The sequence below is a fragment of the Leptodactylus fuscus genome, chromosome 4 (assembly GCF_031893055.1).
Source record: "Leptodactylus fuscus isolate aLepFus1 chromosome 4, aLepFus1.hap2, whole genome shotgun sequence".
Classification (NCBI taxonomy): Eukaryota; Metazoa; Chordata; class Amphibia; order Anura; family Leptodactylidae; genus Leptodactylus; species Leptodactylus fuscus.
Window position 1 is genome coordinate 141127817 of NC_134268.1, and position 16968 is coordinate 141144784.

Consider the following 16968-nt stretch of genomic DNA (forward strand, 5'->3'; position numbering starts at 1 on the left):
TTCAAGCTCTGTGAAATTATGGGGATCCTGAAGTCAGACCTTCACCGATTAGCAAGGGTGATTCTTTGGGTAACTTCTTGCTGACAGAATACTTTATTGCTCTCTCGTTCTCAGGATACTCCATATACAACATTTTGAACCCTCAGAAGTTGGACATGCCACATGGTTTGATCAAGTCCGCCAGAGTGGGTTAGCAGAGGATCTGACATCAATATGTGACTGATGTGGGATAAATAACATGGACGCACACAGAAAACACAGAGGATGCTGTTATCAGCAGAAAGACTTGTCTTATTCATTATTATTATATTATTATTCCATGTAATGTCTCCGTATGCATTGAATGGAGACAAACTGCAATACACACTGCAGACATTAAGTCACACCTAAAATTTTTATCTTATGGATGTGCCCTCTGGAAACCAAAGCAAAAGTAGAAGGACCAAAACAATGGAGAGCCAAACCAAAAAAAATAAATAAAAAAAAATAAAAAAAATCGGTGGTATCACACACAGACTGGTCTGTATAACGGGGACATCATTTTAAAACCTTCCTCCACCGATTTTCAGGTGGGCACTGCAACGGAACAGATGTGAACACAACTTTAATTGCACTATTCTGGTATATAGACATAGACACCCTACTCCATCTTTGGGAAACAAAGTAAAGTGTTCATGATTTGTTCAGTTCAATGGTTAAGTGTAACATCCATCAAACTCAGACTGCAGCACAGGCATGGAACTCAGATGACATTCCAGCACCCAAAAGGATCCCAAGAGAGAAGCTTCACTAGGGAGAAACCAACCAAACATAAATCGATATGAGGAAGGGTCACAAATTATTATTCTCAAATAATCACACCCCTTATCTGCTCCTGCCTGACTCCACCCTCCTGACAATTCAGATCCTAAATAGCTTCCATATTTTATAGAATGTATGCCATCACATGCCATATAATATACATGAGCCCTTACTAATCAGGGCACCCCTAGTGATCCTTAGAACAGGCAGGTTCTAGCATTATTTGGCACTTCTTCCTCAAACTACTTGTGCCCTTTACAGGAACTTCACCACTGCCTCACACAGTATAAATACAGAAACTCACACAAAAAAACAGTAACCTGAACAACTAAAAGCAGAGAAAGCATCCGGCCACTGAAAAGACTTCTAGTGAATAATCACTCTATTATACCACATGATCCCATTTTACACATTTCACCTCATCCAATATAAATGCATCTGTCACACCCGGATCCTATTGAATGGGCATTGTGTATAGAATGACGACTGCTCACAGACCTGCAGAACTGGCTTCCTGACAGAGCATGAGCCATCCTTCTGAATCCAATGTGGAAGGAATACTCTACATACTGGAACATGTCCTCAACGCAAAGCAATACACCAATGTTCCACTGAATGCTACCAGTTCTATAGTGAGGATCAATCTGCTCAGCAATGTTTGGCCAGAAGAATTTGGGAAGAAGCAGAAATCACCAACAAGGACAGCACAGCAGACCAACCAATACCTGGTATAACAACGTTTACCTGTACTGCAATACCAGGCATAGCCCAAAAACAGAGGTGGCACTGTATCGGAAAGAAAACTGATTACTTGTTAAAGTTGTTTACAAACAACACAACGAAATAAAAACATTCCATAAAGCAATGACTCAAATCCTTATACAGAGCTCCTTCTTCATGAGAAGTTCTGAGGCCAGCAGTCATACCTGTGCTTGGGGCTGCAGGCTGCTCCTTACAGGGGACTGCTCCTCTGTGATCTTTTGCTTCAGCTTCTTGAACATCTTGCAGACAGTGGTGGTGCTACAGCAGTTTACACTAGGAGGGGGCTAATGGAGGGGTAACAATGTACACAGCACACAGTGATGGCAGCAGCTTCTACAGGAGACCATACCACAGCAGTATGAACCACATAGCTACACAGACATAGCGCTGAGCACAATACTTATTATACAGCTTAGATTTCTGTCCCGGCTGTTCCGCTTCCTGGTGGTCACTCGTTCACGGGCACTGCTTGACGTGCAAAAGCATGTGCGCATGCGTGGCCAACGTGGAGCTACGGGCTGCAAGAAGAGCCAATTGACATGAACAGTCGTAGCTTCCGTGACCACGCCTGTTTTCAAATCCCTATAAGTACCTAACTACAGTTTGTCTGCTCTTCGCCATTGTTCTTTGCGTGCATGATTTATTCTATTGTTTACTGCAAATTACGTCTGAATTTTTAAAGGGGCATTGTCATCATATAGTATTTAAACCAGCCGTGTCACTAGGTTATATTTAGGGTATAGTTTTTATTATAACTTTATCTTGTAATTACTAACTATAGAAAAGGCTTAATGGAAATGCCCCTGTGCCCTAAATATAGTTGGGCAGGGAGGCTTTAGGGCAGGTTCATACGAGACGGATTTCCATACTGCAAATCCAGGATGCATTTTACTACAAAATCTGCAGCAGAATTTCATGCAGTCAGATCTGTGCTGCAGATATGCATATCCATGTCAAACCCACCTTATCTGAACAGACCCTAGTTATGATGCTGTATGGCAGAGACCCATGGATGACGTACCTTTAACATAGCTATCAACCGTCCCGAATACTGCAGGACATTCCTGATTTTAGACTGCTGCAGTCTAGGATGGCTTACCACTTGTCCCGCTATGCCCCTGAAGTGTTTTTGTTGTTAAAGGGGCTCTATCATTGGGAAAAGTCATTTTTAACCAAGCACATACTTGCATAGCCTTTAGAAAGGCTATTTCACACCTACTTTTTGTATGTTAATCCCCTTAGTAGTTTTTTAATGAGCCCATTTTTATTCATATGCTAATTAGCCAGCAACGAGCACCCTGAAAGGCTCAGCGAGCACTGTCTCTCTCCTGTGTGTACAGCACAGGCTGATGATGATGATGATGACTCATCTCCCTGCTCTCATACACAGCACACAGCAGTGAGTGTGCTCGCTCAGAAATTCTGGTGCTCACTGGAGGCTAATTAGCATATGAGTAAAAACGGACTCATTCAAAAAGTACTGAGGCGATTTACATACAAAAGGTATGTGTGTAATAGCGTTTCTAAAGGCTATGCAAGTATGTGCTTAGTTAAAAATGACGTTTCCCGATGATAGAGCCCCATTAAACTTTTCCCCAATCACCACCAGCTCATATTCCTGTTAAAAAGCTGAATACTGCACTCAGAAGGACCTGTCTGATATCAGATAGTCATGTGACTGGGTAGGCGTGTCTTTGCTTGCAAGAAGAAAAGTTGTATGTGTGCAGTAGAGGAAGATGGAGAGTTGTGGGGTGTTAGGTAATATGGGGTGTAAAGTACTGTGGGGAAGAGATTTAGGGTGTAAGGTACTGTGTGGGGAGGGTAATGTGGGTGCAGGGTGGACTGTGTGTGTGGGGAAGATGTGAGATGCAGGGTGGACTGTGTGTGGGGGGAGAGATGTGGGGTGCATGGGTGTATTGTGTGGGGATGAGAGATGTGGGGTACATGGGTGTACTGTGTGGGGGGGAGTGATGTGGGGTGCATGGGTGTACTGTGTGCAGGGAAGAGCTGTGAGGTGCATGGGTGTATATTGTGGGGGGGATGTGGGGTACATGGGTGTACTGTTGGGGGGAGAGATGTGGGGTGCAGGGTGTACTGTTTGGGTGAGAGATGTGGGGTACATGGGTGTACTGTGGGGGAAGGAGATGTGGGGTACCCATCGAGAAATGGATGGAAATGGGCGGAGTCAATTTAGAAGTGAGTGGAGCTAAATTTGAATACAAATACCTACATGATTCTGCATGTCCTCAGGCACATGCAGTTTTATATACCGCTGAAATATACCACTAGAGCACTGTCGGCTTTCCCATTATGTGCCCTAGGGCTGAAGATATTGGTGATGTTACCGATCTCAACCCACTATCAGAAGGGCATTCCTGGCGGTCTAGCTGGCTGTGAGGAACACCCCCCACTCGTCCATAGTACATGTACTGTCAGAGGCGGTGTTCCTTACCATCCAGTGATGACGCTAAGCTATGAGGAACGCCCACTCTTACAGTACTCATCCATATCCCTGTACTGAGAGGCGTTCCTAACAGCTCAGTGTCATCACTGGTCGGTAAGGAACACCCCCTCTAACAGTACAGGGCTATGGAGGAGTACTATCATGGGGGGTGTTCCTCACAGCCAAGCTAGACCGTCAGGAACGCTAGAAACCACAAGAAAGCCGCTGAATTCACCGCCCTGTCAGCTTTCCTATTATGTGCCTGGGGCAAGAGATAGCGGTGCCGTTACCGATATCTCTTCACTGTCAGAAGAGTGTTCCTGACATTCTAGATGACATGGACTGAGATCGCTAATGGCACCGATATCTCTAGCCCATGGCACATAACAGGAAAGCTGAATTTGGCGCGTTGTCGGCCTTCTAGCGGTATATAAAACCGCATGTTTCTGAGGACGTGTAAGGTCCTCTTTAACTCTAGTTTCCTGGATAAGGAACACGTGTTCACTCTTTTTTACAGAGTCAACTAGAGAGGACAACCAAGGACAACATCTACAAAGAGTTTGTATGTTCTCCCCGTGTTCGTGTAGGTTTCCTCCCACACCCCAAAGACATACTGATCGGGAATGTTCATTAGATCGTCAGCAGGAGGAGGCAATGGCACATTGTACAACAGAGTGCTGGGGAGGATATAAAATCTGGAAAGAAATATCACTGTCATAAAGTATTACCATTGGCATATGAGAACCCACGTGTCCATACACAGTGCGCCATTTCATCATATTACCGCAGTAGTTATTTTGCAGTTTGATGTCTTCTCTTTTGGAATTGTCCCTTGTGAAATACTTGGTCATATTCTTGCAGAACTTGAAATTCTGCCCAGAACAAGGATGTGTATGATATAGCGGTATTCGCACATGTACAGGACATCATTATAAATCATACCCCAGCCCTCTGATGTTAGATGTAGTGATGGTTTTCAGCAGGATGCAGACAGGTGTTTGGCCGCCTCCATCATTCACCACCTGGTTCTGCCTTCATCCTGCTGTGAGCCATTGCTTCACCTAACATCAGGTAAACGTAGCCTTTTTTTCTAGGAATATGTACACACATAGATGTATGTAAATAACGCAGAACTCCCAGGTGCCATTGATCCCATCACCCACCATAGTACTGGTCTCCTCACCAGTCGCACTCCAGACTGTCCATTCTCATCTTTTGAACCTCTTGAAGTATCTCAGGTACTTTCTTCATCTCGCCCTACGACCTGCAGTAGTAACCGCTTTCCCTCACACCTTCTCCAATCTCGCCTGCTGTCATAACTTACCTTACTAAAATATTTAACCTCTCTCTCTCTTCTGGAATTTTCCCATCCTCTTTCAAGCATGCTGTCATAACCCCGCTATTGAAAAAATCCTCCCTTGACCCATCCTGTACTGCTAACCTCGTATCTAACCTCTCCTTCATCTCTTAAATCTTGGAATGTTTAGCCTATTCTCGTTTGATCCGCTGTCTCTCTGCTAACTCTCTGCTCTCTTCCTGACGCCTCACAATCTGGCTTCTATGCTCTGCACTCTACTGAAACGGCCCTCACAAAAGTCTCCAATGATCTCCTGACGGCTAAATCCAATGGTGACTTCTTTCTTCTTATTCTTCTGGACCTCTCGGCAGCATTTCATACGGTTGACCATCAACTCCTCCTCACTATGCTCTGCTCAATTTCTTCTTATCTCTCACACCATACTTTCAGTGTATCTTTTGCAGGATCTGTTTCTTCCCCTTGCTGTTGGGGTTCCTCAAGGCTCGGTCCTATGCTATCACCAGATTTGGCTGATTTGTGCTGATGACACCCAATTACACACATCTTCCCGTGACATCACCCCTGCACTCATACAGAACACCAGTGACTGTCTTTCTGCTGTCTCAAATATCATGTCTTCGCTCTATCTGAAACTAAATCTCTCTAAGACTGAACTACTGCAGTTTCCACCACCTAATAGATTTTTCCCTGATATATCCATTGCAGTCTCAGGCCTTACTATAACTCCTAGGCAGCTTGTCCGCTACTTCGGGGTTGTATTTGACTCAGATTTTTCTTTCACCCTCCCCCATATCCAATCATTGGCACGCTCATGTCATCTCCACCTCAAAAACATCTCAAGATTATGCCCTTTCCTTATCATAGATACATTAAAGACACTCATTGTCTCTCTGATTCATTCTCGCCTTGACTACTGTAACTCCTTACTAATCGGTCTTCCCCTTACTAAACTCTCTCCAATACAATCTACTCTGAATGCAGCAGCCAGGCTCATCTATCAGGCTAGACGCTACAACGATGCCTCGGGTCTGTGCCAGCCTCCGGTCTGTGCCAGTCATTGGCTGCCTATTCATTACAGAATACAATATAAACTTATCACCCTCAACCACAAGGCTCTCCTTAATGCTGCACCTCCCTACGTTTCGTCCCTCATCTCTGTCTATCGCCCAATCTTTGCTCTCCGTTCACTCAATGACATAAGATTTACATCCACTACTCTGGAATGCTCTACCCCAGACAATCAAATTAACTCCTAATTTCTACAGCTTCAAGCGCAAACTAAAGACACATCTTTTCAGACAGGCCTATCACAATTCCTAATTTTAACCCCTTCCCGTCGACTGCATTTTTTGATTTTCGTTTTTGACTCCCCCCCTCCTTCCAAACCCCATAACTTTTTTATTTCTCCTGTAAGCCGATGGCTGGTCAGGTAGTGTAGGGGGTGTACATCTCACCCAGACTACTAAGGTGGGTGAGATGAGAAAACTCCAGAAGGAATGTTTGTTCTCAGCAGACAACTTTCATCTGCTGAGCATTTTGGTAAATGCTCAGTATTGGGCTGGATTTTTAGGAATGGCAGGTAGGTTGGTAGTGGGACCTGTCATTCCACCCCCTCCAGTCCACACTTTGGGGATGTTTCGGCAGCGACTCAGCTGCAGAGAGTCTGCTCATCAAGGAAGCTTAAGAAGCCAGCGCCAGCAGCAGACTGTGGCAGAGCTTGGCCGGAGAGCCAAAGAAAGAGGCCATATTTTTGGAGCTGTGTCCTGAGTGATTCAACTGGCTTTTTTATTTCTGTTATTCTAGGTGAGGTAACTTATTCTATGTTTAGTTAGAGCCTAGCCGGGCAGGTATTTATTTTTGTATTGTTTCCTTTTGTTGCTGCACTGTATTTTTGAGTGAAAATAAAACTCTTCCTTTGTTTTGGACTAAAGAAACTGGACTTGTGTGTCTATGCCACCCCCCCTAGCAACCCCAGACTCTGATACTCCGCTCTCAGAGCCCCCCCCCCCCCCCCTCCATTTGAAGAGAAATTGCATTTGTGCAATTTTCTTACGGGATTTTTTTTTTCCACGTTCACTGTGCAGCCAAAATGACATGTCAGGTGTATTCTATGTATGTTTCTGTATGATTCCGGGGATACCAAATTTATATGGTTTTATTTACATTTTAACCACTTAACAAAAATCCAAAACTGTGCAAAAAATGATTTTTTTTCTAAAAGTCGCCATATTCTGACAACCATATCTTTTTTTCATACTTCTGTGTATGGGAATGTATAGGGCGTTTTTTGTTTTTTTTTTGTGGGGCCGAGTGTACTTCTTAGTTATACCATTTTGGGGAATTGCTATTGCTTTGATCATTTTGTATTAAAATTTTTATCAGAGGTAAAACAGTGAAAAAATGGCAGTTTGGCACTTTTGACTTTTTTCCTGCTACGACGTTTACTGTACAGGAAAAATATTTTTATAGATTTGTAGAGCGGGCGTTTTCGGACACAGGGATACCTAACATGTAAAAGTCATTTTTAACTAATCACACCTTTGCATAGCCCTTAGAAAGCCTATTCCACACCTACCTTTTGTATGTAGATTGCCTCAGGGGTTTCTGAATAAGTCCGTTTATATTCATATGCTAATTAGACTGGTGCACGATAGATCGTGCACACCTCTCCCTGTTGTTTTCTATGGGAGGCTGCTGCTGTTGCTGATGATGACTCAGCTTCCTGTTTGCTTCACACACATAGGAGATAATAGGAGAGAGGAGACTGCTGGGAACTTCCTGAGCTGGCTGGAAGCTCATTAGCATATGAATAAAAACTGACTTATTCAGACACCACTGAAGCAATCTACATACAAAAGGTAAGTGTGGAATAGACTTTATAAAGCCTATGCAAGCATGTGTTTAGATAAAATTGAATTTTCCCAGTGATAGAGCCCCTTTAACTACTTTTATATGTGCTCCAGGGAAAGAGGGGTGATTTGAATTTTGAATACGTTTTAATTTTTTAAAAATATTTTTTCTTACTTTTTTTTTGCATTTATTAGACCCCCTAGGGGTCTGATCACTAATGCAATACATTACAATGCTAATGCATTTCAATACATTGCAAAAAATGGTCATTTCTTTTGCAGACTGCATAGAGCACCCTGCAAAAGAAAATCACTGCAGACTGGCTGGGAGCCTTATCAAGGCTCCCGGCTATCTTGCCAACGTGACGTTGGCCCTGGATCTTGCTCCAGGTGCCAGCGATCACCGGCAAAATGGCAGTGCCCATGTGCCGCCAGGAAATTGGTGCCTCGGTCAGCTTTGAACAAGGTGCCGGAGGGGTTAATGCCCACAACTGGTGTTGGCACTGACCGTGGACATTAGCGCATGGTGTCTGCTGTATGATACAGCAGACACAAGGCAGCTATGGCAGCCGCCCAACTCCTGGGCGGCCGCCATAGTTAAACACCTGGCATACGCCGTACTAGTAATTAGAATGCCTAAAATGAACCCTCCTCTGTTCTTGCTCCCACATTACCCCACATGATATGATGCCGTTTCAGGCTAATTTTATATGTCCAGGCACCATCTGCACGTTAAAGGACACGACTGGTGTCAGCTCATACAGTTTTATGTTTGTGTAATGACAGTAACCTCTATTACAAAATTGTCTTACCATTGTATAAGTAATGATACCTCCGATGCCGCCCCTGCTACCTCTTGCGTCACCCCCTATACCTCATAGAATGTAAGCTCTTGCGAGCAGGGCCCTCAGTCCCATTGTGTGAAGTGACTATTTCTTTGTAATGTATCTTTTTGTTTGTACTCGAACCCTACAAATTGTACAGTGCTGTGGAATATGTTGGTTATATATAAATAAAATGTATTATTATTATTGGCTTTTTTCTGTCGAGGCCATACAGAGTTCACTATATCCTGTCCTCTGATTGGACCAGGGCAGTTTTGTTATAGATAGTGGATATAGAGCATGATACCATACCTCCCAACGGTCCTGGATTCTGCGGGACAGTCCTGGGTTCGGGATCGTGTCCCGCAGTCCTGGTCAGTGGGAGGTATGTCCCGGATTCAACTACCCTGCGTTCAACTCAGCGTCACATGGAGCATGTTGATGTTATGACTCCAGAGCGCCCAACATAACTGCTGAGGCCCAATCTAAGGCTTCAGCGTTGATCCCAAGGTTACATGATGCCAGGCACAGGCCACCGGAGCAGGCACACAATCAATGTCTGCAATTTGCTGAATATAGGCGGATCATCAACGTCAACAACACACAGACGTAGTCGCAGGCAGAAGCTGTCTTCTGTCTCGGTCCAACTTCCGATGCCTGCGCAGTATGCTCCTGTATTGAACTACAAGAGCAAGAGCGGCCTCCCAAAAATGGCCGCCGGTCCTGTGTAAAATACAGAGGGGTGTCGTATTCGTAGGCTGGCAGTTTACTGTACAATATAGAGTAGCGCGCGCCACAACTTTTCTCACATTTCCAAGCCTGTAAACAGAGGGCATGTGAACCCACCTACAGTTCTGTAATTTTATATGGCTCTAACTCTGGAGCTGCACGGTCTAAAAGAGTCTTGGCTTTAAAACAAGACCAGGTCCATGTCCGTAGCCTCCATAGATTTTGAGATGTCACTGGGACACGAGCAGCTGACACTGCAGGTGGAGGAGAAAATTATTTTATTATTTTCTTGTCCCTTCAGATAACCCTAGGGGAGCGGGCACTATGGACTTTTCTTCATCATATTCCCCCCTCCCCTTTATCGGTCAGAGACATAGTTGTCATTTAAACCCTTATACGCCACAGTCATATCGCAGCACCTAAGTCATATTACAGAAAAAAGTTTTTTAAAAAAGAGACCTTCCCCCCTTGTTAATTATAAAAAAAAATACCCCCCCCCCATAGAATTGGTATCACCACATCCGTAACAACCCCTAAGATGAAATTAGTACTTTATTTGTTCTGCATGATAAATGCCATATACCTTATCGTTCAGATGCCAAAATTGAGGTTTTCTGATCATCTCAACTCTGATAAAAAAAAACTGATCAAAAATCTTTTGCACCCACCAAATACAAGGTCTCGTAAAGCTACCGTATTTTCCGGACTATAAGGCGCACATAAAAACCTACGATTTCCTCAGAAATCGTAAGTGCGGCTTATAGTCCGGTGCGCCTTATATATGGATGGAAGCGGCGGCAAAGTCTGCGTGCCGCTTCCATACATACATAAAAGGCACCGTAAGGGGGCATTCACACTACGGAACGCCGGCGTGTATCACAGCCGTACACGCCGGCGTTACAGCAGGGCTGCCGGACACTTCCTATTAATTTCTATGGGAGCGGGCATGCGAGCGCTCCCCATAGAAATGAATGGACAGACACTTCCCATTCATTTCTATGGGAGCCGGCATGCGAGCGCTCCCTATAGAAATGAATGGAAAAAAGCAGTCCATTCATTTCTATGGGGAGCGCTGGCATGCCGGCTCCCATAGAAATGAATGGGAAGTGTCCGGCAGCCCTGCTGTCACGCCAGCCTGAAACAGAACGTGAAACTTACCGAGCGGTGCAGGGCGGGCGGGCATTCAGGCCTCCTCTTCCTCCGATGTCCTGACCACTTCCTCCGGCGCTTGCGATCTGATAATGGCCTGGGCGCATGCGCAATATCATAATGCTTCTACTACGGCTACTGCGCATGCGCCCAGGCCATTATCAGTTAGCGAGCGGCGGAGGAGGAGGACGGAACATCGGAGGAAAAGGAGGCCCGAATGCCCGCCCACCCTGCACCGCTCGGTAAGTTTCACATTCTGTTTCAGGCTTTTATTTTAAAACGGGGGGGGGGGGGGGGGGGGTAGTTTAATCTAACTTTTACGGTTGGGCTCTATCAGCATGATTTTGCTGATAGAGCCCCTCCTCGCCTGCCGAGCGCTTCCAATAGAAGCGGCTGGCACGCGGGGGGTTAAGCGGCCGCTGGCAAAGTCTGCCTGCCGCCGCTTTCAATAACATATAATGCGCACCGGACTGCGGCTTATAGTCCGGTGCGCCTTATATATGAACCGAGACGGACTATAAGGCGCTCATGGGCAATGCGCCTTATAGTCCAGTGCGCCTTATAGTCCGTAAAATACGGTACATTAAAATAAAAAGTAAAAAAAAATTATGAAAGCAGAGAGAGAGATAAAATGTTACTGATTTAAGATTTAGTTCGATTTAGGTAGATTTAAGATTTAGGTCTGATTTAGGTCGCTATAGGGTTAAAATGTAGGCCCCGGGAGTTATGTAACAGTAATATTTATTGCAGCCATAATTTTTTTATAAATGCAATTTCTGATGTGTAACGTGACTGTCAGGGGTTAAGAGGCGCATGACCTAAACAAATTTATTAGTGAGGGTCCCAGGAGTTTGGGGCCCCAAAATTGCCAAATTCATTGCATATGAAACTAATGGTATCTATTATAGCCAATCAGATTACAGCTTTCATTAATGCAGGGCAGGATGAGAATTCACAGCAGAGATCTGATTGGCTGCTATGATCTACTCTGACATGTATAGGTTCTATGCACAAGCTCCGCCCACATGTCATAGATTAGCTGTTATATCCCACAATGCATCTTGCTGCCACATCTTGTAACTGCCGCCTGTATGGTGAAAGGGAAACATCACAGAGACAGAGCCCTGCCTGGAGCAGAGAACAACTGGAGCACAAAGCCCTGACAACATGAAGGTAAGTTCAGAAAAATCTGTAAGAGGAGGGGCTAAATGCTGATGAGGTGCACCAGTGGGTGGAGCTAGGAGAGTGAAGAGATAAGGGGTTAATGTGACTAGAGCTGCATCTTCCAAACACCATCGCTAAGGCTTGTGGGTACCCATCCCCCGGGGTACATGCCCAGCAAGGCCCATAACTATGCCCTGGACTAAGGATAAGAATAAACCTAATGCTGGTTATGATCTTAAATGTTCTGGAGCCAACAAGGGAGTCATAGGGGCCATTTAGGCAGTATTTGGAACTGTGTGGCCATGGTTGCCTTAGTTGCCATGGTAGCGGCAGCCATTTTGATTATACAACAAGTATCAGCCCTAGCCATAATAACTGGTAATAACAACCAATACTTCTCACATGTATAATATTAGTTCTTACATCCCATAAAGAATTATTTTCTAACTCCTACTGGTCGTTTCCAGCCTGGACGGGGCTTAAATCCACATGACAAGAACATTGTACAAGCACCGCCTGAATGGAGAACAGATCGCCAGACATTGCTGTCATAGGCAATACCAACATGGCTGCCACCTCGAAGAACCCTCCAGATCAGCATATACATGGAGCGCAAGATCTTGAGAATATGAAGGTAAAGTCAGATTTGGGACTGGAGGTTTCCTACAAGAAGAATGAAAGTCATCAATAATAACTGTGAGGTGGGTGAGCGGGTCACAAGAGGGGTCAAGGGGCCGAATTGTACACATAAATAATGCTGCCATGTTCTCAAATATTGTAAATCCAACAGGATAGTTATAGAGGCAAGTTAGGGAATATTTGGAATTGTGTGGCTGTGGTTGCCATGGTAGTGGCAGCCATTTTGAGAGAGTCAGTAAACAGTTACTAGATCTAAACTGTAAAGTATACATGAGTCCCCCTGCGAACTTCCGGTTGGCACATGCGCAATGGAAGGGCAGCAAGAAGACTTCCTGTTCCTTAGTGAATTAACCAGGGCTGGGTATGTACTTCAGGGTATGGTCCTCGGGTTACGACGAGCCTGCTGCAGAACCTCATTTTCTGAATGCTATACAGTGTATAGCATTCGGCAAATGAAGGCTGATTGTGTAGCAGGCTCGTCCTTGCTACGAGCAGGTAAGTATGCTGTTACCAGTTGACTTTTTCTCATTGAAATGAATAGACCAGCGTTGATTGGCCAGTTGCCAGTGATTTGGCCAATCAACGCTGGTTCTGCCAGAGGCTCGTCTGAGGAGGCGGAGTCTAACATCGGACTATTCATTCCAATGAGAAAAACTCTTGCCTGCCCGTGGCAAGGACGTGCCTGCTGCAGAATCAGTGTTCATTTGCCGAATGCTATACATATATATAGCATTCGGCAAATAAATATATATACTGTATAGCATTTAGCAAATGAGGTTCTGCAGCAGGCTCGTCGTAACCACGAAACAGTATGCCTATACCCCTGCTAGACATGGCAAACTCTCAAAACCGGAAAGAGATCTTCGACCGGAAATAGGAAGGGCGGGACTTAATCCTTTGTTATTGTTGTCAAAGGGGGACTCATGTATACAATTATTATTATTATCCTCCTACTGTATAGCGCCACCATATAGTACAGTGCTGCACATTATATGATAGACTTCAGTTCATTGAAAAACCCCTTTAAGGCCTATTGCAAACTCAAGGCAGCTAATGCACTACAGAGTTCTGATAGTGACCATGTAAAGAGGTCACTGCCATACCCTCAGTGTTTGAGAATAACATTATCCTGACACATGGGGCGCTAGAACACTGAACACAGTTCTGAGAACAGAGGAATGTCCTCTGGGGAAATGTCCACAAAGGGAATTTGGTCATGAGTGTGCCTAAATATAAACCTTTTTTCGCCTGATCCTAAATCAGGGCTAAATGTATTAATGTCAATAGACTGAAGGCGTTTTTTTCTTTCTGATTCATTTACAGATAAAGTGTGAAGAACGCTGCATATACTATAGAGACCCGAACATACCATTGAGAGCTGCTCATAGAGACCTGCAGAGGAGGACCTGATGCTACTAGACTGAGAAGATCTCTAGTTCACCAAATCCAGAGCCCTGATCCTCAGCGGTGATCTACTACAATCTCTATCGACTTCAGGCTAAAGCAGAGAAAGGACCAGAAGAAAACGTTTCATCATTTCTAGCCTTTTACTAGTAATTGGTAATACCTATCACCTGTATTTTATGTTGTAAATCCTCACCACTATTATTAATGGAAATTTGACAAAAGTTTAAAGAGGACCTTTCACCATATCCGGGCACATGCAGTGTTATATACTGCTGGAAAGCTGACAGTGCGCTGAATTCAGCGCACTGTCGGCTTTCCCGATCTGTGCCCAGTGTGAAGAGCTTACGGCCCGGTACCGTAGCTCTTCTATGGTCAGAAGGGCGTTTCTGACCATTAGCCAGGAACGTCCTTCTGCCTCGCGGCGCCTATCGCGCTGTGCTGTGGAGCGGGCAGGAACGCCCCCTCCCTCTGCTCACACAGCTCGTCCATAGACGAGCATTATCAGGAGAGGGAGGGCGGAGTTCCTCCCCGCTCCACAGCACAGCGCGATTGGCGCCGCGAGGCAGAAATACGTTCCTGGCTAATGGTCAGAAACGCCCTTCTGACCATAGAAGAGCTACGGTACCGGGCCGTAAGCTCTTCACACCGGGCACAGATCGGGAAAGCCGACAGTGCGCTGAACTCAGCGCACTGTCAGCTTTCCAGCAGTATATAACACTGCCTGTGCCCAGATATGGTGAAAGGTCCTCTTTAAAAGTAATTAAATAATATTTAATATTTCTCATTGTTGGCCACTAGAGGGAGCATCACCTATGTACTTTATTAAAGGAGTTATCCCATGTATATGGGTTGCTGATGACCTATCCATTGGATAGGTCATCAGTATCTGATGGTGGGGGTATGACACCTGGACCCATCAGTGACCTGGCAGCCTCTACCTCTCAGATGTTGTATATATGATATAGAGCTGGAAGTATCTCTGCTAGTAGTCAAGTGAATAGGAACAGAGCTGTAGTTCCCCAGTGTCATAATTATATGCTCAGATGTGCATTACATGAGTGAGCTGTGTACTGTATGTGCTTGTGCATGTAGTTAAGCTGTGAGTGTGATTTGCATGCAGTTGAGCTGTGTGAGTGTTGTGCAAGTAGTTGGATGAATGATGTGCATGCAGTTGTGCTTATACAAACAGGCGCTTGTATAAGAGGCCACAGGGAAATGGCCGATGGACATGTTCTGTCGGCGCTTTTGGCTGAAGATGCGGCTGATGACATGGTAAAGAGGCGGTCAGGAGAAGAAGACAGAAGCGTCGCTGGAGAGTTTTCTGACAGCACAGGAGACGTCTCCTATGCTGTCTGCAAGCTCATTTACATATGGAGGAAATAAGAAATTTCTCAGGGACGAGGATCAGAAAAAGAAAGGTAAGAGAATAGCTTTTCTTAAGGCTATTCTGACATGCACTTGAGCTAAAAAAAAAAAAAAAAAAAAAAGGATTTTAATGATAGAATCCCTTTAAGTAGTGTATGTGATGTACATGTGGTTGTGCTGTGTGTGTGATGTACATGTAGTTGACTGTTTGATGTGCATGAAGTTAATCTGTGTTTATGATATGTATGTAGTTGTGGTTCGTGTGTGATATGTATGTAGTTGAGGTTCGTGTGTAGCTAGCTGTATGCATGAACTGTATGTAGTTGAGCTGTGTGTGTAATATACATGTAGTTGTGCTATGTCTACTAGACAAGGATTCTTGCTGTGATCAAAGTCATATTACAATTAGAAATCATCTCTGTACTGTCTGGTGCATTGACATAGTACACACATGATGATTCCTCTACTGGCCAACAATGGGAAATATTCAAATTTATGTTATGATTTTCAATCACAATTTCCTGAATTTTAATTTCCCAAAATACAGAAAATACAAATTAAAAAAATTAATAAACTGCAATTTACATTAATACTTTAATAAAATAATTTTGGTGACAATATCCCCATAACAGCTTCCTAATGATGCTATTGTCAAAATTAATATAATTCACATTAAAAACACTTTTATTAAAGATTTTTATTACCAACCACTACGGTGAGTCTGCAGCATTAAACAGTCATGTGTCAGAGAATGAATCATATCCATCGTTGTATGACTGACACAGCACAGAAGGTCTCACAGAGGAACAGCATCCAAAATCTCACATTAGTACACCTGGCTCCACTGTGTATGTCCCAAGAATCAGGAAGGAGTGTACATGTGCAAGATTCCAGACACTGCCCCTCTTAAGTGAGATCTTTGTCACCAAGGCAATCAAGCAACAATGGGTGAGGTTAAATCTCTGACTAGAGATCAGCACATTTATTCCCAACACACATAATTTGTTATAAATCTCCCCAAAAGTTTGGATTCTTTAATATGCCGGGCATCATTGCAGTTCTACATATTGATGACGTCACTGCTGAGGTCTGTGTTTGGACTCATTGCACATCATCATTCTTGGAAACTCCGGTGTTATCACATCAACAGAAAGGTGCTGGAGTTTCGGAGCATGATGATGTGCATTTCCTCCCCCCTCCAACGTGACCAAACACAGATCTCAGCAGTGATGTCAGCAATATGGTGGACGAAACCAAGAAGGGAATCAGAAGTCTGGTGACTGCTACAGCGGGACCTAGAACTGGTGCCCTCAGTTTAATATAATTTGGGATCTGAACAGATCTTTATAACCATTATAAACTATTCAACGCACATTAGATTCAGATCAAATTTATTAGGTCCAAAACTCAATTTATTAGTATTTGCTTATCTCAAGCCCTCTGTCCCTTGGTTTTGACAATAGCATGAATAAGAAGCTATTAAAGAGCACTCTAAACGGCTGGTGGAGGCTTACAATG

At 44.3% G+C, this 16968-nt stretch overlaps 1 protein-coding gene across 2 annotated transcripts in view; it reads right to left on the reverse strand.

Annotated features, from left to right (window-relative positions):
• GOLGA4 (golgin A4) overlaps window positions 1-2028 on the reverse strand; it is a 62464-nt gene extending 60436 nt beyond the window's left edge. For both annotated transcript variants that reach the window (XR_012715466.1, XM_075271069.1), the window contains exon 1: window positions 1728-2028. Coding sequence is in view for 1 of the 2 variants with exons in the window: in XM_075271069.1 (XP_075127170.1) it covers window positions 1728-1802 (75 nt within the window). In the remaining variant the exon portion in view is untranslated. The remainder of the gene's footprint in view (window positions 1-1727) is intronic.
• Window positions 2029-16968: the final 14940 nt, after the last annotated feature.